General features: G+C 40.2%; 2 protein-coding genes and 1 non-coding gene across 7 annotated transcripts in view; 2 read left to right on the top strand and 1 right to left on the bottom strand.

Moving 5' to 3' along the window:
- Positions 1-3,101: 3,101 nt before the first annotated feature.
- On the top strand, positions 3,102-19,551 carry SPRY1 (sprouty RTK signaling antagonist 1). Of its 5 annotated transcripts, XM_084970802.1 has the most exons (4): positions 3,102-3,224; positions 3,950-4,836; positions 7,618-8,641; positions 15,878-19,551. In XM_084970802.1, the coding sequence occupies exon 3, from the start codon at positions 7,673-7,675 to the stop codon at positions 8,630-8,632; it is 960 nt and encodes a 319-aa protein (XP_084826928.1). In that variant the 5' UTR covers positions 3,102-3,224; positions 3,950-4,836; positions 7,618-7,672; the 3' UTR covers positions 8,633-8,641; positions 15,878-19,551.
- LOC146400966 (uncharacterized) overlaps positions 15,735-22,872 on the top strand; it is a 401,653-nt gene continuing 394,515 nt past the window's right edge. Inside the window, exons 1-2 of the mRNA XM_084971134.1 lie at positions 15,735-15,758; positions 15,850-15,996. Coding sequence (XP_084827260.1) covers positions 15,735-15,758; positions 15,850-15,996 — 171 coding nt within the window. The remainder of the gene's footprint in view (positions 15,759-15,849; positions 15,997-22,872) is intronic.
- On the bottom strand, positions 22,497-22,600 carry LOC146400967 (small nucleolar RNA U13). The gene has a single exon (XR_014814198.1). It is a non-coding gene; the product is annotated as a small nucleolar RNA U13 (small nucleolar RNA).

Raw genomic sequence — 22,872 nt, 5'->3', positions numbered from 1 at the left:
AGGATTTATTCCTCAACTGGGTAGATAAGAAATGAAGACCATTTTGTACTAGGGCAAAGATGTTTCCTTAGATGACCTTACCGTGTGGATTTAATTAGCAAAATCTTTGCTATGTAGTAGTCATGCAGTTTGAACTCTTGTCACTTTGATTCTCTGTAAAGGAAAATGACACTTAAGGAATGAAGGGCACCAATTTAGAACCCTTCCATGTGCGTTTCTTTCTTTCTTTTTTTTTTTAACTTGTAGAAAAAGAGAATCATTTGTGACAAAGTACACAAGTGGTTAGCTGTAGAATTATAGAGCTGACAGAAACTACAAATCATTCAGTGTAATTTATTCTATGTATTGATTTACCCATGTCCAGAATTTGAAACCAATACAGAACATTAGTATTTCAAATAGGGCAGAAGGATGAGAATTGCATTTATGAAAATGAAAAAGAATGTTTATGGAAAATTTACAGAATAGGTTGGTCTATTTCTGTCAACTACAAAGATTGTTTACAAAAGGAAACCAAAAATAAAATGGCTTATCCTTGCCAGCTTTTCTTGGGAAGTATAGTAATATAGTGACTATTGCCCTAAACGGAAAGTAGAGGCTTAATTTCCATTATTGGTTCTTCATTAATTTATTAAATACTTATAGGGTAACTCATCAATCTCTGTGATTGTTTCTGAACAAGGTAAAAGATTATTATCATAATTTCATAGAAACATTGGGAGGATTAATAAGGCATTATTTTTCAAGAGCTTTGAACACACTATGATTCTCTTATTTTGGCAGATAAAGTAGATAAACAAACAAGTTAAGCCTCTCAGTACTACATTTTTTTCTTCTTTTTAAAATCACTAGAAGTTGCCAGGAGTTACCAGACCTTTTTTTTTTTTTTAACTATATTATTTTCTCAAAAATCAAATCCCCTGAAGAGATAGCTAAACTTGTTTTCACATGAAAATGAAGAACAAGTTAGGGTTCACTTTCCATTCCACCTTATTCTTTTAGATACTAATATAGTAAACTGAAAATTATTGCAGCATTTTCCCATGGATATTTACATTGTTTTTCCTTTTCAGGAAAATTTCATACTCTAGTTATGCATTTCTAGCCAAAGTACACTGTAATTAAACTTTCTAAATAAAAAACAATGTCTATTTTAAGCTAAAATCTAAGAATTTCTACCAAGACTTATAGTTGTAGGCAATCAAAAGGGGCAGGTTTTATTGAATGTCTCCTAGATCCAGGGTGGCAAGGCTATTCCTATATTTATTTGTAATGTACTATTTAGACAAAAACATACAGTGCTAAAGGATGTAAACGGTCATTGGTCAACTCTGGCAGCATAATATTTGATTTCTAAATAGAACATGACCCATGTATAGTGTTATGGAAAATTTTTCACTGATTTTATTTTTGTAATTTAAAAATAATCTCACGCAAATTGTAATTTAATAATACATCTGTGGTTGAAATAGTTTAGGGTTTACTTGTAATAGAAATCTTTCAGACATATTGTTGTGGGATTTATGGAAGTAAAATGTTTAGTGCTCCCTCTCCTGGTTTTATCATATTGGTGAACTGACCTCTCATCTCCAAATTGTAGTGTATCGGAGAAGACAATTTTAAAGAACCAAATAAGATACTAGGTTGTGATATTCTATTTCTGATTTGACTATTCCAAATCCATTCAAAATGCTCAAGAAACTTATCCATCATTGGTTAAAGTTCATTATATCTCCAAATATAATGAGATAAATAAAAAATAGAAAATAAATAAAATAATGTTGATTTTACCCCTTTAAACATCCTATTTTATCAGAGTTTATATTATTGAGTGACTAGGTAGCTTCTTGGTTTAATTCTTGTTCTGTGTTATTTTCTAGTAATGCCTTCTTCTTATTGTTTCTGGTCTTAGCAATGTCCTAGGATCCTGAGAGGTAATTCCAAATGCAACTTTGCTTTTTTCTATTCTAGGCTTTCAAATGTTTGAGCAGTTTAAAAAGTTAGTTTCGAAAGAATCACTTGCTATTTTAAAGAAGGAAATTAAAAAATTATTTTGAACTGAAAATTTCCATACTCATATTTATATATGATTTTGTTACTAGAGTTTTGTTTGCTTTATTTTATCAAAGACTTTAAGCTACTTCTGATATGTACTATGTAGAAAAAAAATATTTCCTTTCCACTTAACCATGTTTTTGGATTTTTTTGTTATCTTTTAAAATTCTGTGGATACTTCCCATATAGTTACCCTCACTGCAGCATGAAGTACATGATTTTGATAATAAATGTCTAAAATCCAATAGCTTGTAAGGAAACAAAAAGCAAGTTTCCTACCGATTAAAATGCTCTTTTTTTTCCAGTAGCATATCATTTGTGCTTAAGAATTACAAAACTTCTTGGAAAATTATTTCTATTTTAATTGATTGCTATTTAGCTGAGTTTTTAAATTTTTTTAATTATACAAATATATTACAAAATTTAAGGAGTTTATGATTTTAAAATTTTGATTTGGGGAAATTATAAATAAAGATAAAGCAATTATCATAAAATACACCTTTATGATATATTGTCACATACCTTTGCAGTAAGGAGTGCCACCTTTTGAGTTTTGAGATTTCATATATTCTGAATTTTGTTTTAAGTAGGAACTGTAATGTTATATTATCATCTTCTGTATATCAATGTACATTTTCTTGGTAACTGATCAGAAGCAATGGCGGGATATACATCTTTTTAATCTTATTTTATTCTTTAAAATTATTTTCTAATTCAACTGTAAGGGTAGATTCCACCAATCCTTTTACTGAGATTGATATCTAAACATTGTTAACTAAGTTTAAAGGCATTCCTTTATGACAAACGGCATTTGCAAGATTTTTAGAGGCAATCCACATTTTTAGAGGATGTTTATGACAGGAGCATACGGGGCAACATTTCCAAGGGGGCACTCATAAACGAAAGAGGAAAAGACTCGGGGAAATCCTGTTCCAGGTTTTCAGGCAGCCCGTGTGATTGACACATGATATCACTGGAGGCGTGTCCTGGATTGGAGGTGGAGGTGGAGGCAAGGAGCTGAAATTCTGCGGAGCCAGAGTGGGACTGCTCTGTAAGGCACGCAGTGGTTTGCAGAGTGATAGCTGCAGACAGAGCTCCCTGCCCTGGATAAGGAACAGCTACATTCGCTGTAAATGTGCCTGAAGAGCAATATCCAATCTTTGCGTTAGGTAAGAACTGTTTCCTTCCTTTTCTTCCGTAGACATTTTAGGAAAGATTAGCTGAGAAATGTTGGCTTTTGCAAGGAACTGATTATTTCTTTGAAGTCGCTTTAGATGTAAGATTACTGGTTGAATTTCAAGTTACCAGTAGCATTCCCACTGCTAAAACTAATGTTCTTTAAGTAAATGATACCACTGAAAGAAAAAACAGGGTCTCTTTCCATCTTTCCCCCCCCCTATATCCTAACAGTGACAAATTTAAAGTCTGAAATGGTCGAAAGTGTGAAAAAGTGGGTGGTTTATGCTGAAGAGGAGCTGGCACTCCGTGTGTGTACCAAATGCATGTTTGTTTAGGCATTGTTGGCGACCGAATCCCGAGCAAAGCGATTGTTTAAAACCTGAATTTCCCGTCTCTGTGTATTGATTTCCAATGAGCAGAGGCGTCGCTTGAACGTTGTTTGAACTCCTAGGCATTCCAAGGGCCAAAAGCAGTTCGGCAAAAACGTGCAAGACTGCATGTTACTTTGCTTCGCTGCTGACACGCCGACTGTACGCCCGCCTGTCAATCACTCGGAGCAGCAACAGCCAGCACATGGCAGTGGGTGCGGGCGGCGGGCTATCTGGCCAACCGCCCGCTCCGCTCCACTCTGCGCCCCGGCGGCGGAGCGCGCTACGCGTCCAAGTGCCTGTAAAGAAAGGGAAATTAACGTGTTTTTATCTTTAACCGTCTGCAGCAGGCATTTAGCCCGTGGAACAGGAGGCTCGGAGGACTGGGAGTGAGCGCTGCCTGGGAGATACTGACCGCCAGGACCGGAGTTCCCGGGGACGCCGTGCCCCCACTTGCCGGGCGTGCGGGATCCGGAAACTGCCTGAACCTGCTTGGGGGCCAAGGGACGACGCCCCATCTCCTCTCGCGAGGAGGACCCCCAAACTTCGCTCCCTTCGCTGCCACCCCTAAAAAAGCGGGTTAAAAAAAAAAAAAAAAATCCCACCCACGGGGAGCGGCGGCTTGGCCTCGCCGGCTTGTGTTCCCGGGCCCTGCACGGCTCTGTGACCCGCCTGTGGCTGCCGGTTCGAGCCCTGTCTCAGGCGGCGCGGAGTCTCGAGCGTCCGTGACGTGGATTTTCACGCGTCAGAAGCCGCCACTCCCGCCCTTCCCGCGAAGGAGCGACTGGACCCCGAGAAGCACCCTCGTTCTTGCTCAGCGGCGGGTCGGCGGGGAGGTCACGCACTCTTCTCCCACCGCTCCCTAGATCGCTATCAAGAGAGACTCGGAGAGCCCCCCGAAGGAAATTTTTTTCTGGCTCTTGGAAGGAAGCAGGACGAGAAGAGCCTGGGAGGTGGATGTTACTGAGCTGCGCGGCGCACGCGAGCCGTGAAAGATCTGCACCCGGCCGCGCGGAGTCCCTGGAGGATTGTTCCCCGCAGCCGGAAGGGGGCCGCGGGGAGCGCTCCTGCCCGGCGGCGGGGGCGGAGGAGGCTGCGGGTCGACCGGCCGCAGCTCAGGCCATGCCTCTCCGTCCTCTTCGCCACGGTTGATGCGGCGCTTGGTGCGTCGCCATCCGCACCAGGACCCCCGCCGGGTTGCAAAGCTTGGACCCCCGCCCCCGCTTCGGCCTAGGTGAGTGCGGGGCGGCAGCACTAGGCGGCCTAGGTCGCAGGGGCGGGAGGCTGCTGGCTGGGCGGGCTGGGCGGCAGGTGCCTTTCTGGGGAGCTGCGCGGGGGCCGGGCCGGCGCAGGGAAGGGAGGGGGGAGAGGGGGCGCCCCCCGCGTGCCGCGCGGCCCCTCCCGCCCGGGCGCTCGAGGCTGGGCAATCCCGCGGGCGACCTTCCGCCGCGCTAGACCGCCAGGCGGGGTTCCCCGTCCCCAGTCGCCTGCAGCGGTGGCGCCATGACCCGAGGTGTCCTCGCAGAAGCACCCTCCACGCTAAAGACGCTTTCAAGTAGGCTTTTGGAGGGTCGCGGCGGGGCGGAGCTGCTCGGCGGGTCCTGGGGGCCGGGGGCCCCGAAACGGGCGTGTGCCGCAGCACACCCCGACTTCTCTGGTGACCCCTGGGCTGAGTCGGTGTGCGCCCGAGCGAGCTGCCACTTTATTCCCTGTAGTGAGAGCAGTGGAGCGGCAAGGGGAGGGGTGAGGGCACTGCCACTTTAAAAGCGGGGAAGTCCGCCCTCCTGAGGTAATGGTAACCTCAGCCTCCTCCCCTCCTCCTGCCCGAGAGAGAGAGGGAGCAAAAGAGAAAACTTGTTTTCATTCATAACTTTTTCCTTTTCCTTCCTCTCCGTCAACTATTTATTCCGCGCTGCTCTCCGCGCGGATCGCAGAGGGCGCAGCTCTGCCGCGGTAACTGGCAATGTGGCGACGCCGCTCTGCAGGCTCCGGCTCTTTAGGAATCCGGCTTTTCCTTTAAAGTGTAGACAGATATTTATTTATAACCCTCCCTGCCGCGGGGCTTGCTTTCCGCCGGCCACGTTCTCTCTGAAGGCTCTTCCTGATTTGTAAGCATCTTTGGTGGGATACGCCAAAAGGTTTTGGAAATCCGCGGTGATCCTTAGGATGTGATGGGATTGGCCGAAAAGGTATTCGACTTGGATTTGGGGTTTCTTGGGGCAAACAGGCGATCGAGAACGTGTGACCGTGTTTGGAACTAGATGGAGGACTGTCACTGCTTGAAAAGGGGCTTTACTTCAGATCAGAGGTGGCTCTTTCTCTTTGCTTTCTCCTTTTATCTGGTAGTCTCCTTTACCGCCCAGGATGATCTTCGTTACAACTAGCATTTAAAACTCAGATTCGGTTGTGCCTGGTGTTTTTTTCTACCTTCAGATCCACGGGTTTTTATGTGGGTTTTTTTGTGTGTTTTTTTTTTTCGCTTGGAGTCTGACTTAGTACTTTTAGATTATTTTTGTTTTAAAAATAGTGGGTTAAAAAGTTTTTTGCGAGGCAGAATGATATTGTGCAGAATAACCATGGAGTATTTTGAACAGCCCTTAAGAAATCCAGGACTAAACCCAGCAGGTTGTGAATGTGTTTCTCCTTAAGTTCAGAGAAGGTATAAGAAAGTGGAAACGTGAAGATCTGCTTTGGGAGAATGAGGGAGGGGAACTGCAAGAAGTTAACGTGTAAGACTTAGTCCAGCGACACTCAGTGAAGTTGATAGATGAAATGGTCTTCTCCGATTTATTCCTTAAGCTGATGTGTTTGGCTCAAGGTAGAAGTGGAGAATGGATTTTTTTTTTTCTTTTCTTTCTTGAATTGGATCAGATCTGTAGACTTTGGGAGGAATTTGTATGAAAATAATCTAATTTACAACCTTGAAAACAAATGTTTTTAAGTTCGATAGTTTGTTTTATGGAGAATACATTATAAGTGAGAAATAATTTACTCTTGGTATAGAAACGCAAATGCTTATTTTCATCAGGATATCACTGTACTTTATTACAAGAAGCACATTGATTCGGAGTTGGCAGTGCTTTTGAAAATCAAGATCTGGCACATAAATACAGATTTTTAAATTAGAGGAAATACAGATAATTAAAATGGCCAGGATTTCCCAATACTACTTTAAAGGCCTAACACTTATTTGTGCATGAAAGTTATCTCGTTAGGTGAGTGAGCCCTTATTTAAACTTACAAAAAATCTTTTCATGATTTCAATTGTGAATACTCTTAACACTCACCGAACTGTATATTGAGTTTTCTGTGTGTGTTTAGAGGCTGTAAAACACCAAGAACTGTATTTGTCTATGTTCATTTTTGCAATTTGTAGATTAATTAGCTAGTTTTAAAATTTTGGTTTCTGCTGTAAATGACCTTTTATTTCGAGATTCCATTTTAGTTTAGAATCTCTTGAATTTTTTTTTTAGTGCATGGAGTATACCTTGACTAATTTTTCACCATTAATCTAATGCTTGTTCACATCAAATAACAAAAGGCAATGGCACCAAAACCGTTCTTAATTTTTTTTAAGGTGGATGTTTTCCTTTTTGGAAAACACCCATGAACTGTTACTGAGCTTTCTTTAGATGAGAGCTGTTTATTAGTGCTTATACTCAGTATTCCCCACAAGGGCGTACTCCACTTTAATTGTTTGTTAGATTCACAAACAGGAAGACATTACTTCTTGATTCTGCTTTTTAAAAGTTGAAAAAAACTCCTAATTCTTATGGCGTGGGGTCTCTTGCTTACATTCTTCTTCTATGATGTGGTCCTTAGTCTCTCTTGGAATTGGACTCTGGCCAGGACCCCAGCATCATTGTAATCCGCTGATGAGGGAGATCATTACCAGGTGGTTTAGGCAATTTGTGACTTATGGGATTTCTCGCCTCCCCCACTTCCCCCAAATGCTTCTTGTCATTTATTTTTCTCTCTCTCTCTTTTTTTTTTTCCATCCTTGATTTCCTTTTAGGATTTCAGATGCATGCCAGGTTTCCACTGATTGGCAGAATTGAAGAGCACTACACATGGATCCCCAAAATCAACATGGCAGTGGCAGTTCATTAGTTGTGATCCAGCAGCCTGCTTTGGATAGCCGTCAGAGGCTAGACTATGAGAGGGAGATTCAGCCTGCTGCTATTTTGTCCTTAGACCAAATCAAGGCCATCAGAGGCAGCAATGAATACACAGAAGGGCCGTCAGTGGTGAAAAGACCTGCTCCTCGGACAGCACCAAGACAAGAAAAGCATGAAAGGACTCACGAAATCATACCAATTAATGTGAATAATAACTACGAGCATAGACCTACCAGCCACCTGGGCCATGCAGGACTCTCAAATAATGCCAGAGGCCCCATATTGAGCAGATCAACCAGCACCGGAAGTGCAGCCAGTTCTGGGAGCAACAGCAGTGCCTCTTCCGAGCAGGGGCTATTAGGGAGGTCACCACCAACCAGACCAGTTCCTGGTCATAGGTCTGAAAGGGCAATCCGGACCCAGCCCAAGCAGCTGATTGTGGATGACTTAAAGGGTACCTTGAAAGAGGACCTGACACAGCACAAGTTCATTTGCGAACAGTGTGGGAAGTGCAAGTGTGGAGAATGCACAGCTCCCAGGACCCTGCCATCCTGTTTGGCCTGTAACCATCAGTGCCTTTGCTCTGCTGAGAGCATGGTGGAATATGGCACCTGCATGTGCTTAGTCAAGGGCATCTTCTACCACTGCTCCAATGACGATGAAGGGGATTCTTACTCGGATAATCCTTGCTCCTGTTCACAGTCACACTGCTGCTCTAGGTACCTGTGTATGGGAGCCATGTCTCTGTTTTTACCTTGCTTACTCTGTTATCCTCCTGCTAAGGGATGCCTGAAGCTGTGCAGGGGGTGTTATGACTGGATCCATCGCCCAGGGTGCCGATGTAAGAACTCCAACACTGTCTATTGTAAGCTGGAGAGCTGCCCCTCCCGGGGTCAGGGTAAACCATCATGATTCCTGGAGGTGGGTTGAACCTCCTGAACTGCTCAATTTCAAGCTGTGGCTGTTTAAAAAGATCCTATTAGATACTGGTTTTGTTTTCTTTACCATTCTTCCCTGTTTTCCACCTTCTCTACCCCTCTTCCCAAGGTTTGACTCATGGATTTTATTCTTCTCTAATGGATGATCTTCAGTAAGAGTGAACTGTGAAACTGCACCTGGCTCCGCCTTATGACAAGAGCCTCTGCCATCCACTTGAGAGGGTATTGAAAGCCAGTGGGCTTCTGTGTAGCCTTTTTGTTCTTCAAGCAACTTTCCAAAGTTGTGCATGTGAACACACACACACACACACACACACACACACACAGGCTACAGTGATTTAGAGCTGTTCTTGATTGGGTACTCTGGGAGCAGGGAAATTGGTTTTTAAAGAAGCAGCCGTTGAATTGCTTAAATAAGCTATGTATTAAATCTCTTCAGTTAGGGCTATCTTCATAGCATTGGACTCTTACGTAGCATGGGGGATGTGTTATAACAGTAAAATTCTCCTTTAATCACTGCCCTCTCCTTCTTGCCCCTCAACATGCTCTCCCCTCAGTGCTGGCATTTTCTGAATCTAGAGATGCCAGGGTTTTGTTCTGGTTTTTTTTTTCCCAGTGTAATTTTAGATTTGCTTTACAATGTAAATCTTCACATTGGAGGTATATTGGTAATATCTTGCTCATCCCTTTTCAAGCTTTCATATTTGTGAAGGACTCAACTCCCTTCCTTTTGTACCCCACGCTATTTCACCAAATTTCTCATCATTGAGGGCACTTGGATAACTGAAGTTGGTATTTATAGCTGATCAATCTATAGGTGTCACAGAACTATGCTGCCTAAAGTGATCTTGGCTCCTTAATGCTTTTTGGCCCCTTGGTTAGTTAACAGCTAAGTAATTCTAACTTTCCTGTGTTTTCATTGCCTTAACCACAAATTGTGGTGCTTTTGTATATTTTATGTATAAATCACAAAGTTGAATTCTGACTATTTTTAAGACAAAAGTCTGTTAAACTTTTTTATTGTAAAGAATATTTATTATGCGAATCTCTATTATTTTATGATATTTATTGCAAAAGACTGTTGAAATGTACTCATGTCTGAATATAACAAAATATCAATACGTAACGGAAAATAAGGTGACACGAAGAAAGTACATATGTTAACTATAATGCAGAAAATATATTAATTAATGAAACTGTCTCTCGATTTCTTCATTTATTAGCCTGTACTATTGTGATTTTTGGTCATTTGCTTTGACTCTTCATGTATACTCATTTTTTTTCTCTTATACTGAATCTAGATGTAGGAAAAACTCAAATTTTGAACTAGATGTTCCCTGGAAAATGCATTAATCAGTATTTTGTAATCCAAATTATGTTTCAACAAATGCCCTAGGAAATCACTTTACAAAGTGAAAAAAAAATTTATAATTAATATTAACAATTTCTCCCTACTTTGGGTATTTTGTAAGCAAAGGATTTTGTGTATGTCCTAGTTTCTTGGAATGGGACAAATCTGTAAGTTTTTTAAAATGTTTTTTTCTGACTCTCTTAGATTAGTCAGAAATTACTTCTTATCAGCAAAACAAAGAACTTAGTTCTATAGGTGTGCTAGGAGTCTCTGGTACTGTCACTTTAATAAAACATTCTAAAAGTTAAGAATGCACCAGGGAAGTTAACATTACCAAAGATATTTTAAAAACATTTCAATCCTTACCTTTTATTTCCTTTAATGTCTTTAATGTGACCTGATCAAGTAACATTTTGTCATGTCTTATGGAATAAGAAATCTGAGGGCCTGCAACTTTATATAGAAAAAGTAATTCTGTTTAGTTTTTAGTCTGCTGAAGTCACAACATAATTAGAATCTTTGGGTCTGATAAAATTTTGTTCATGTGACTCTTCAGACTCATTTTCACTAACTTTTCCATATGCCTAACTGGTATATCAACTCTGAGTAATCCGCACTTGAGAATAAGGATGTTGACATAATTTGAACCCAGGATTTAGGGCTATCAAAACTCTTATCCAGCTTTTTTGTTTCAGCTAATGTCTCTTACATGACTAGGCTTCTAGTTTTGGTGTATTTATTCCTCATAAATAGGCTTTGATTTTGTTTTTATCAGACAAGACATGAGTGATAGAAACTTGTTTTTTATGCTTTTCCTTTGGGCCACTTAACCTAGTAGTTGGCATTGTGGCACTTGATATAATCAAATATTTTCTCTATGCTCTGAAAACAGGAACTTTTGTTTTTTTAATGAATATTTGCCTTTTGGAAGCCATTTCAAATTGTGGATTTATTTCCTCTTGTATTCAAGTCCTGTAATGTATTATCACTGGTCCCTTAATATTGAATATTTCCTTGAGATTTGGCTCCTTAATGAAGTGTATAAACAGGACACCCTCAAAATACTGTGTAACTTTTTTCTGTTATTTAGACCTTTGGTGTAAATAGGAATTGGTGTAAGAGCTATAGCTGTACCAACCAGACTAAGAAGCTATAGCTTTTATTGAAACTTAGAACTTTGGTAAGAATGAGGTATGCTGTGGAGTTTTAACTTCTGGCTATATGGGGAATACATGAAAATTTACAATATTAAGATGGTAGTCTACTGCTGCTGGGGTTCTGTATGTTCTCTGGCTTAATGTCAAATCCATATTTGGGAGTAGCAATAGGTTAGAGGTTCAGACTACTAACCCACTTGTCGTGTGCAAAGCATAAGCGTTTTGATTCAAAACTTCCTCCTTTGTGATGGTTTAAACCTAGAAGGAAAAAATACTAGGATGTGTCTTTATAAGTGCTTATGAGTCCTAAGCTTTTGAACCAAATATTTGATGATAATTTTAAAATACCAAGACTTTGAAAGCATCAGCAAAGCTGAACTTTCTTAACAGTGCCACTGCCATTTATTTGATATTGTCAAGTGAAAAAATAAAATATAGATTAACTTTTCCTTTTTATTCTACAAATTTATCCCTCTTCTTCAACCACTACACCTTGACAGAATGAATATTTTTGTTAAATAGTTCCTTTCCAGCGTATTTTCTGACTGCCATTGTTTTCATTCAAAGTTTTATTTAGATACTTTAGTTGTGAATAAAATTAATACAGGATTTCTGTAATTGAGTAGTTTCCAGTCAATGGTTTATGAAGTATAACTCTGCAGAAAAATGACATGTGGAAAAAGTAGACCTGCTTCTTTTTGTTAAGGCGTAAGGTGAATCCTTAAATTATAGTCTGTTATAATTATTGTATGGTTTTCAAAATCCAAACCATAGAACATTCCAGTCATTATTAAGAAAAATCTGGAGTTCCCATGGTGGCGCAGTGGTTAACGAATCCGACTAGGAACCATGAGGTTTCGGGTTCGGTCCCTGCCCTTGCTCAGTGGGTTAACGATCCAGCGTTGTCGTGAGCTGTGGTGTAGGTCAAAGACGTGGCTTGGATCTGGCATTGCTGTAGCTCTGGCATAGGCCACCAGCTATAGCTCTGATTAGACCCCTAGCCTGGGAACCTCCAAAAGCCATGGGAGCGGCCCAAAGAAATAGCAAAAAGACAAAAAAAAAAAAAAAAGAAAAATTAGGAGTTCCCGTCGTGGCTCAGTGGTTAATGAATCCGACTAGGAACCTTGAGGTTGCGGGTTCAATCCCTGGCCTTGCTCAGTGGGTTAAGAATCTGGCGTTGCCATGAGCTGTAGTATAGGTTGCAGACGCGGCTGGGATCTGGTGTTGCTGTGGCTCTTGTGTAGGCTGGTGTCTACATTTCTGATTAGACTCCTAGCCTGGGAACCTCCATATGCCGTGGGAGCGGCCCTAGAAAAGGCAAAAAGACAGAAAGAAAGAAAAATTAAAATTAGAGACAGTGGTTTTTGAAGTGAAAGGAAATGGAGTTAAAAACAAGTTTTTTACCCTAAAGCTGATAATGGACTCAAACTCAGAGGATTCATTTCCAGAGGATTGATTTAATTTTTGAAACTCTCCTTTTCATAAATCTTTCCTTTTTATGTTGAGTGATGTATTTCCTGGCAGTTTTTAATGTATCGCTCTTCAGCAAAAAAAAAAAAAAGACCTCATTTTTAAACATTGAAATATGGAAATAAAAAAAAAAAGAATGTCTAGACAGTTCTCATCTTAAACTCTACCCCACCTCCCCCATATATGTGTGTATGTGTATTTTTTTTTTTTAATTGCAAGAGAGAATTTGGTATTGTTTTCTGGAACAAAACTCTTTAAAACTCCCTTTTGTCCAGTTGACAATTGGAAAACCTTTTTCCCATTATTTTACTGATTAGATAAGATAGTCATGTAGTTAATTGATGAGTTATTTATTCTAATGTCTTTCAGACTACTACCAAGCCCTATGAGCATTATTACATATGCAGAATTCTAGAGTTAGAAATACCTCTCAGAATATATCTCAATTTATGTTTCTCAACCATATGTGAAAATAGGTCACTAGTTAAAAAGCTAAAAATCAGAAGTCTGTGTCATAGCTCAGACTTACTCTATCAGAAGACTCCTGGAGAGGATCTTGGTATTCTTAATTTAAAAAAGCTTCTTAGGGGAGTTCCCTCAAGAGTCGTGGCTCAGCGGTATTGAACCTGGCTAGTATCCATGAGGACACAGGTTCAATCCCTGGCCTCGCTCAGTGGGTTAAAGGATCCTGCATTGCCATGACCTGGGGCCTAGATTGCAGACGTGGCTTGCATCCAGTTGCTGTGGCTATGGTGTAGGCCAGCAGCTGCATTGTAGTTAGTTCCAGCTCTGAAATGACTCCTAGCCTGGGAACTGCCATATGCCTTGGGTGAAGCCCTAAAAAGACAAAAAAAAAAAAAAAAAAATGTTTGTGTGATTTCATCAGGCGATTTTGGAGTCTGTTCCATGTCTTCATTTCGAAAATGCAGAAACAAAGGCATGGCTTAAGAAAAAAGTGTTCATGAGAGCTAGCATAGAACCAGGACCCTTCAGGTACAGTTTTCTTCATTTCTCAACCACAAGCCCAGTACCTTTATGTTGTGCATTAGCTCTTACCATTTCATTTTCTTTACTAGAAAATTCTTCCTTCATAATTAATATACTTTACCATAATTTTAGGAAATGGATTTTTTTCTGCGTATATTATTTGCACTTGGCTATCAGGATTAAGTAGCAAGTGACTCATTGCTATAATTATTTTTCATTATTAAGAATTTCATTTGAAAATAGCATGTGTGCTTCCTGTGGCCAGGTTTATATGGTAATAATAGAACAAATTGATCTATTTGTAAAAGGTAATAGTAACTTGGCATCTAGATTGAAGAAGAACTTGTGTGATGGCACATCTTACCATTATTCTGGCTGCATCAGATTTACGGTGATTAAAAAGATTTGTGTTCTATTTTGTACTATTAAAAAGATAAGGTATAACCCGTCAGATAATTGAATTATACTAGATATGGCAATAACTCTAATACCAAAACCCATCCGAGAACCTAGAACTGTTTTGAAGTGGGTAATTTGAGCAAATATACTAGAAGCTTCTATCATGCACTGGTAAGTAGTCCAAGAGCTTGTTCTGAGAAACCAATCATAGAATCATAATTTTAGTGGTAGAAAGAAACTTAGAGGTCATCTATTCCATCTTCTTTAGAGATGAGACCCTCAGGTTCAGAGAGGTTCCTTACCTAAAGTCATGATCTAGTTGCCAAAATAAACTTAAAAAAAAAAACAAAAAAAAACCTGCTGCACATGTACATGCAATAAACAACTGGGGCAAAGGGAGGGTTTGAACCAAAGTTTCAGATTAATTTATAAGTTATAAAATTTAACATATTTGTTAAAGCACACGGACTAATGATAGTCCAAGGAAGAGAAATAAGTGCCATAAGAGGAATCAGCTCAAACTCACTGAATAAATTTGATGTAAGAAAGCATCATGTATGTTGGAAAAAACTGAGTTCCAGTTTGGCTAGCAACTGTTCTCAGCTTCAGCTGTACGTTAAAATCACTTGGAAGTAAAACAACAACAATAAACAAAACCTGTGCCCTGGTGGGGCTTTGGCTTTGTTTGTATTAGAAGCATCCCAGATGATTCCGGGGCACAGCCATGGTCAGAAGCCTCTGAATTAGATTACAGGTATGTGTAGAAGAATTATGGGAGATTAAAAGTGCATATCCTAAAGTAAGGAGGCCAATTTAGAAAAACAAAGGCAGAGATATTGGGAGCAGAACTACCAGAGTTCCTATTGTTGTGCAGTGGAAATTAATCCTACCAGCATCCGTGAGGATGTGGGTTTGATCCCTGGCCTCGCTCAGTGCGTTAAGGATCACGTTGCCATGAGCTGTGGTGTAGGTCACAGATACAGCTTGGATCCTGCATTGCTGTGGCTGTGGTGTAGGCTGACAGCTGAAGCTCCAATTTGACCCCTAGCCTGGGAACGTCCATATACCGCAGGTTCAGCCCTAAAATAAATACATAAATAAGTAAATAACTAACTAGGTGGTTAGTAGAGATGAAAAGAAGGAATCAATGTGAAGTATTACAGTTGGTAAATCTAAAGGACTTTGCAGTTATTTGTATGTGGGTTTGAGATAGAGGAAATAATTGAAAATGATACTAAAGTTTTGGACCTAGGTGAATAGGCAAATGGTAGCTCTGTTAAAGAAATGTGTGGAATTAGTTTTGCAGGTATATGGGGTGGGAAAGTTAGGAGTTCCATTGGGATAAACGCTTAGTAAAATGCAGATGAGTTGCCAGAAGCTCACTGAGAAAAAAGTCCAGAGTTTGAGAGGTTGGTAGTGGCCTGTCACCCACATGGGGGTGAGAGTGAATCTGTAGCAGAGAATCCTAAGGGAAAGAATTCCTAAGGCTAGGGACAAAACCTGGAGGGACGTACCTACATTTGGGGAGCAGAGAGGTACTGAGAGCCAATAGAGGGGTGGTCAAAGAAGCATAGACACTGAGAGATGCGTGTATTTTAGAATCCAAAGGAGACTTTCAAAAGGGAAATTAGTAACTGTCAAAAGCTATGCAGACTCCCAGCTACATTTGGTGGGTGATATTTGTGAAACTGTGGTAATAAAAATCAGATTGCATGGGATTAGGAAATGAATGGGTGGTAAGTGCATGAAGATACCAGCTTTAGAATTTCTAGAAATTCTGAAATGATAGGAAAGTAGAGGCAGGTAACAGCTGAGGAGGATTTTTAGAATAACAGAAACCTGTGCCTATTTGTAGGACGAGAACAAGGGCAATTGAGAAGGAGAGATGGGGCAGAGCAAAGAGCAGAAGGAACACAATTCCAGAAGAGGAAGGAGGGAAGAGAAGAGAGAGCACAAAGGGACGCTTTAACCTGGGTAAGAATGGTTTTTCTCCCAGAGGAAGGAATGAAAGAAGAAAAGACACAATGGCATTTTAAGAGGAAGAGGGAAGCTGTAGAAATGCACTGTGATTTTGGTAAATAGAGGATGGTCTTCTCTTGAAAGTTAAGACGTACTAGGAATTGAAACTGGTTCTTGGTGGGAGTCTGGATTGGCTAGAGGTGGGGGAGCTAAGGTATAGTCAACGGGAACTGATGAAGTGAAAAACTCACCTCACATTGAATCTGGAATTTGGGGGGGGGCGCGCCGATAAGCGGGTTTTTGGATTCTGTCAAGGCATTCCTTGCAGCTGGTTAGAGGGGCAGTTAAGGGAGAGAATAAGGGACTATTCAGAAGTGATGAATTTGAAAGATGTCAGGAATTTTAGGACAGTCGTCTGAGCATTTGCTGAGGTGACCAGCCAAAAGAACTGGGTGATTGGTCCCCATGAGGATGAAGTATAGGCTTACAGAGAATATAAAACAGCAAAGCTAGACAACTGAGGACAGAGAGGAATTTTCAAGTCAAGACCTTAGAGGATGGGCCATTTTCAAATGCTGAGCAAATCAGGAGGTTGTCTATGCTCTTGGGTAGCTGAAGTAGAGATTTCTGGAGCAAGGGATGAAGAGGAGGATAAAACAGAGGCCAATGTGTTAGAAGAGTTGTTAATTTAGCTATTAAAATGCCAGAAGCAGAGAGGAAAATTTAGAGGCTGGTGTTTATGTTTGGGAAGGATGTTATTGGACACTTTAACTTGTTCTTAAACTAATGGATTATAAATTAAGTAATTAAGATCTGATAAAAATAAGTTTTCTTAAAAAGGGATGAACTGGTGGAATAGAATTTATTTCAAGTGGTACATGCTCCATTTATAGCGCAAATGATCTGTTAACAAAATCTGTTGTTGAATAAAGAAAATATCTTCATGAAAATTGATTGACCAGTCAATTCAGTCAAAATAATACAGAGCCAAGAGACCTTCTGCTTTCCACATTCTCTTCTTTAAGCTTTTGCACACTTCAAAGGCACTTCGGAAAGCAAAGGGATTGGGTCCAAGATCTTAGTCCAGTCTATCTCACAGAGTTTGCATGTTGCAGATTTGCAATAGAAGCTGTGAGCGAATCTGATTCCCTAGCAGAAATACATTTTGTTCTTCTGGGCCACCCAGAATTTGCCTTCTACTTCTACTCATAGGCCTATTTTTATAAAGAAAACTGCTGGTTTTCAAAGTATTTACAGACTATGTGGAGTTCTAACTGGTTCCTTTGTGGCTTATAAACCTGCTTTTGGAATTACCTGTAATTTCCTCTTTGTATATGCCATTGGCCCTTTCTGGCTTTTGCCCTTTAGTAGTACTGGAAACACAATCCAGTTAGGGAAGATAGCATAAAACAAAGATGAAGCTAAAAATTTTCAGGTGATTTCTTGTTATTTAACAGCTAGAACAGGGCTTGCTACAACAGAGTAGGAGCTCGGTAAATATTTGTTGCCGATTGTCTTGGTAGACTTATTTGCAAAAGCTTCAGAGTAAAGAAAAATGTTTAGGTTAATGACCAAGTCGAATTTTCATTTTTGCAGAGCTGATACTGTTTCTACAGTAAACAATATTGGCAATTTTGAGAAAAAATAAGAATTGCTTGGCTCTGTTAACCCATTCAATGATTTATTTAACAATAATATTTTAGATGCTGAGGATCCCAGGTTTTGACTATTAATTCATAAATTTTTAAGCATGTGATTGGCATTACTGTATTGGTTGGTAACTATGGAAACACTCAGGAGGCAGCCACAGCTGTTTTTGCAAGTCAGCAAGGCTTCATGGAGAAGACAGGAAGGATGGGTAGCAGTTAATCAGGTAGACAAGGGAGAGAAAAGCCTTTTTTTTTTGGGGGGGGGGGCCACAGGTGCCTCATATGGAAGTTCCCAGGCTAGGAGTCGAATTGGAGCTACAGCTGCCGGCCTACCCACAGCTCACAGCAACACCAGGTCTGAGCTGTGTCTGAGCCTTACACCACAGCTCATGGCAACCAGATCCTTAACCCAAGGAACGAGGCCAGGGATCGAACCCACATCCTCAAGGATCCTGGGTGGGTTCGTTTCTGCTGAGCCACAATGGGAATTCTGGAAAAGCTTTTCAAATAAGTACAAAGGATGCTGGTGGTAATGATCACGGATGACATGATAGGAAAATTTCGAGTAGTTTAGACAGTTTGGATGGAAGGTGTCTGTAGGAAGGATAGAAGCCAGTCATGTCACATTAGGAATTTTTAGCTCTAGCTCTATCCCGTGAGTAAGAATGAGTCATAGATAAGCCAGCTTATAACAGGAGAGTGACATGACCACATGAAAGTTTCAGAACAATTCTCCAGGAGGTGCTTCGGAGAACAGACTGGAGTGGAAGGGAAGGCCAGCTAAATGGCTGGCTAGTTGATATTATGGTCACAGTGATTAATGCGACGGAAAGATGGATTTGAGATGATTGGATTGAGGAAGATGACGAAGCATCTAGGTGACTATCACTGGACCACCTGTAAGTGGCCCATAACTGGTAACATAAGGTAGAGAGAATGTTTATATAAGTAAAATGCATAAGGAGACCAAAAATTTCCACACTGAACATTCTACTAATTGTACTGATTTGGGAATCTTTTCCCCGCCTAGAACACATCTCTCCCAGAACAGTTAATGAGTAATGAAGTGGACTGAAGGCAGGAAGCAAGAAGGTAGAGAAGAGAAACAAAGTCTTTGAAAATCAAACCAACTAAATTAATTAATTATTTCTTGCATCCCCACTCCCCAGATAGAGTTCACTGTCTGTCGATAACTCAGAAGAGTGAATTGTTTATCTGATCTTTGTTGTCAAAGTACCAGATTTCAAAGTTGACAGTTTAGCAAGTCAACCATTTTCTCCCAATTGTATAAAAACACTAAACCACCTACTCCCTCTCTCTGTAGCCTCCACCCCAGGAATTACATTTTAAATCATTGTATCTTAAAACTAATGTTTGCAACTTCAGTGCCCTGGTTTTCCTTACTCCCTTTATGTTTTGTCTGTGGTCCACGTCAGAAATGGCAGTGACGTTGATGGAAAACAGAGAAATGTGGGTGGGGAACGTGTATTAGGGGATTGAGAATTAGGATTAGACGATAGTTTGAAGCCACTCAAAGTCAATCTGGCAGGGATCTTAGAGGTACTTAGTTCCTTTCCTTCATTCTAAAGTGAAGAAAATTGGACCCCAGTGAGATGAAATGACTTACTCAAGGATAAACAGCTAATAGGAAAGAGAACCAGCTGCATGAGAAAAAGATGTGAAAACTACTTTTAAAATCCTATATTATTGCCATTATGTAGAATTTATCTATCTTTTTTTTTTGGGGGGGGGGTGCTATATCCACAGCATGTGGAAGTTCCCAGGTCAGGGAACAAACCCTTGCCTCAGCAGCAACCAGAGTGGCTATGGTGACAACACTTGATCTTGACCCTCTGTGCCACAAGAGAACTCTGATCTTATCATAACAATAGGCTGAGTTAGTAAAATTGAAATTCTTGCAGAAGTTATAAAAAATGAATGACAAAATAATTTGGGGATTGGAATTTTTTTTTTCTTGTAGTTTGAAAAGCTTGTAGATGAGAATATTGGAGTTTAACATTTTCTACATTTTATAGGTGGTATGTGGTGCATGTAGAGACTTGGAAATGCTTTTTTGAGAAGTGATCATTCTAAAGCAGAATAACTTGAATTTGAGGGAAGCTGGCATTGCTTGATTTCGGAAGTTTAGTTAAAAAAAAAGTCAAGTGTGAGAAGTCCCCATTTCTTCATGTCCTATGTAGGTAATGGGATGTTTTTCTCCTTGGCACTGGAATAGGTAAAATATAGTCCCTTAATTTCTTAAAAACTTCAGTCAGGGGGAGTCTCTTAATCTTTAGGGAAAATATGCTTCATATGATTTATAAAATCTAGCAAATTTTGGAAAGAAGAAAAGCAGGCAGTACTCTTGAAAAAAAGAAAATGGTCTGCTTGAACATGCCTTTCTTGAAAAAAACAAAACCCAGCATTCTTTCATAAAGCATTTTTTTTTTCAAAAGTATTTGCCCTTGAGCATTTTTTCCTACTTACCCATGCTTATCTTTCAAAACAAACATTTATTCCTTTCTACTATAGAGTGTGAGGAAGTTCCTCTGAGGTTATGCCCTACAAACATATCCTAGCAGTAACTGTCACCTCCTTCCTATGGCACAACAAATGACTAACTCAACCGCAGGCGGCACTGAACATAGGGTGGTGATTTCATGACGGGGCCCCTCAGATGTTACCTATGGGACTGTTTCTCAAGGGGAAAAAACACAGAACTGTATTTTTGTGTGCAAATAAAAATTTGGGTCCTTTTGACCCAATGGAAAATGTGTGTCTGCTGGTGGCTGCCAAGTTGGAATCTGATGATTTACACTCGGAAACATTTGTGTCATTTATCATATGATGTTCCTGGCCTACAGCATGACTGCATAACAAATAACCATATTAAAAACGAATCTTTTCCAGTTCATCAGACTGTAGGTCTTCTGCAAGCCCCCAGTGTTCTCTGTCCCTTCTGCCCTCATCCTCTTTTCCTGCCTTCAGCCTTTCCGTTCACTATAGGATTAAGTTGAAACACCCCATGCTAGGTATTTATTCATGACGGTGCTTTCAGACTCCCAACCTGCGCCTTTCGCCCTTCTTTCCTGCTTTTCCGCAACATAAATCGTCTATCCCGGGGAATTAGTTCACTCTCTGTCCCTAAAACACACCTTCAAATCCTGACCTCAGGGACTGCCTTTACCTTTTTAATCCTGTTCTTTTATAGCTGGGTTTAAATCCTACTTCTCTGACTAAATCAAGCCAAAATAATCTCTCCCAGAAATTCTTTAGTAACTTCATTGTGTAAACTGCTCATGGCTTTTAATGTTTCCTTTTTAACGTTGGAGAGGAGGCAAAACTTGACTGCTACCTTCTTAAGGTCTCTGGCTGGGCCTGAGAATTAAATTGGCCTAAAATGGATTAACAGGAGAAAAGCATACAGATTTTTCATGTATCTGGGAAGCGCATAGGAAAATGAAGCCCAAAAGATGTGGCCGAGCCTTAGTGTTCATATACTAGGTTGAGCAAAGAGAGACAGTTCTGGAAAAGTCACTAAAATACCCGAAGAGACTAAAGGAAGTTGAGATATTTTTACAAGGTCTGTTTGTATAGCATTCTCTAGGTTCCACTCCCCATCTCTGGTGATAAGAATGTTCCTTTCCTCCTGGTATGGGGAGGGCATCCTTCATATGCGAATTTTATCTTCTGCTTTCAGAAACAAAAGGGGAGGTCAGAGCACCCTTCTTGTACCTGCTGTTTTTCAGTGCTTTTAGCTCAATATAATCCTTAGGCTATGGTGGCATATCTGGGGGGGAATGGGCATTTTCTGCTGCTCTTCAGTTTATGTCTTGTCTCTCCTTTGATACTGTAATTCTTTGAGACTGAGATTATTATTGTAGATTTCCCTGCACCCCAAAGGTGCTTTGCCTATAGTAGGCACTCACTAAATATTTAGATGCATTTTCCTGCATTTTACAATTGAGTGATAAAAGCCCATATTGGGATCTTGTTTTTTTGACAAGAGCAATATTTACTGTATTAATAAAAATATATATTCTGATAGGATCTATAACTTTAAGCCATTTTAGTTTTGCACATGCTAGTAAGTACAGTTCTAAAAATATCACGTGATTATTTACCACAGAGAATTTTCGTAGTATTGTGGATACTGTAAAAGTTTTCAGAAGAGGATTGTTTTAAGAATTGGTTGGTAAAGTTTTGGCACTGGAAGAGACAGATCGTAGAGGTCACTGAATCATATTATTCTCCCTTTGTCCTCCTGCAGTAGTGCATTCTCTCTACAACATCCCAACTAGACACTGACATGGAAAGGCCTAGAATTACTTGCTCCTTCATTTTGCTGATCTATTCTTAGTTATTCATAACGCAAACCACATGGTCTTTTTCATTAAGAGTCAAAAGTATCCTTAGGAGTAATTAATATTGAGTTGACCTGGGCGTATTAGAGGATGCCAGACCCCTTCTTAGCTTCTTAGGTGCTAATGCACTTTTTCCTGGATACTCAGCTATTACTTACTCTTCTTGTTGAACTTGACATAGTCATGAAACTCTTCAAAATGTCCCTCTTTTCATATTTACAAAGGCTACACATGCTCTTGACAGCTCTTGGGATAGACCTCTGTTAATACTATGTGATTCAAGTTATTGCTCAAATGGAATCATTATTGTTAGTAAATACAGTAATACCTCAAATGGTACATTTCATGTAATAGTTTTGAAAATACCTACGTATATAAACTTTTGGTATTTCAACAAACTTGTGAGTTAAGGAGAGGCCAAGTTATTAGCCTAGTTTTATAGATAATGAAGCTTGACACAAGGAAGAAATAGGATTTCCCTCCCCCCCCCTTTTCTTTTTAACGTCATACAGGTGATGTGCTGATGTCAGAGCAAGGTTTGAGGGAGGCACGTTTCCCACAGATGCGTGAACACCCAATCATCGTGCTCATGAACTACAAAAGGATCCCCATTTCTTGATAAATTCAGGAGTAGGACTTAATGTTCCTGACTGTTAGTTGATTCTACTGCCTTTCCCGTGACCACTCTGTAGGAACAAGTGGTTTTGCCACACCAGCCAATGAGGCATCCATGTTCTGCCCACGATGTTAGCTGTGGTGAAGCATCCAGTTGAAAAAACAATTCCTACTTTCATGCTTGGGTTTTTCATGGAGTTTCATTCTGGATTGTGCTGTGTTTTATGTAAGATAATCTGGCCAATTTCTTAATTGCATTGCAT

This window comes from Sus scrofa, chromosome 8 (assembly GCF_054392235.1).
Source record: "Sus scrofa isolate SSC_HxYL_T2T_F1_AM1 chromosome 8, Sscrofa_HxYL_maternal_Yorkshire_Landrace_v2.0, whole genome shotgun sequence".
In the NCBI taxonomy this organism is placed as follows: domain Eukaryota; kingdom Metazoa; phylum Chordata; class Mammalia; order Artiodactyla; family Suidae; genus Sus; species Sus scrofa.
Note: the sequence above shows the minus strand (reverse complement) of the source record. Positions and strands in the feature narration are given on the sequence as shown.

Coding starts and splice junctions, on each gene's coding strand:
- SPRY1 (XM_084970802.1), top strand. CDS start 7,673: ATGGATCCCCAAAATCAACATGGCAGTGGCAGTTCATTAGTTGTGATC.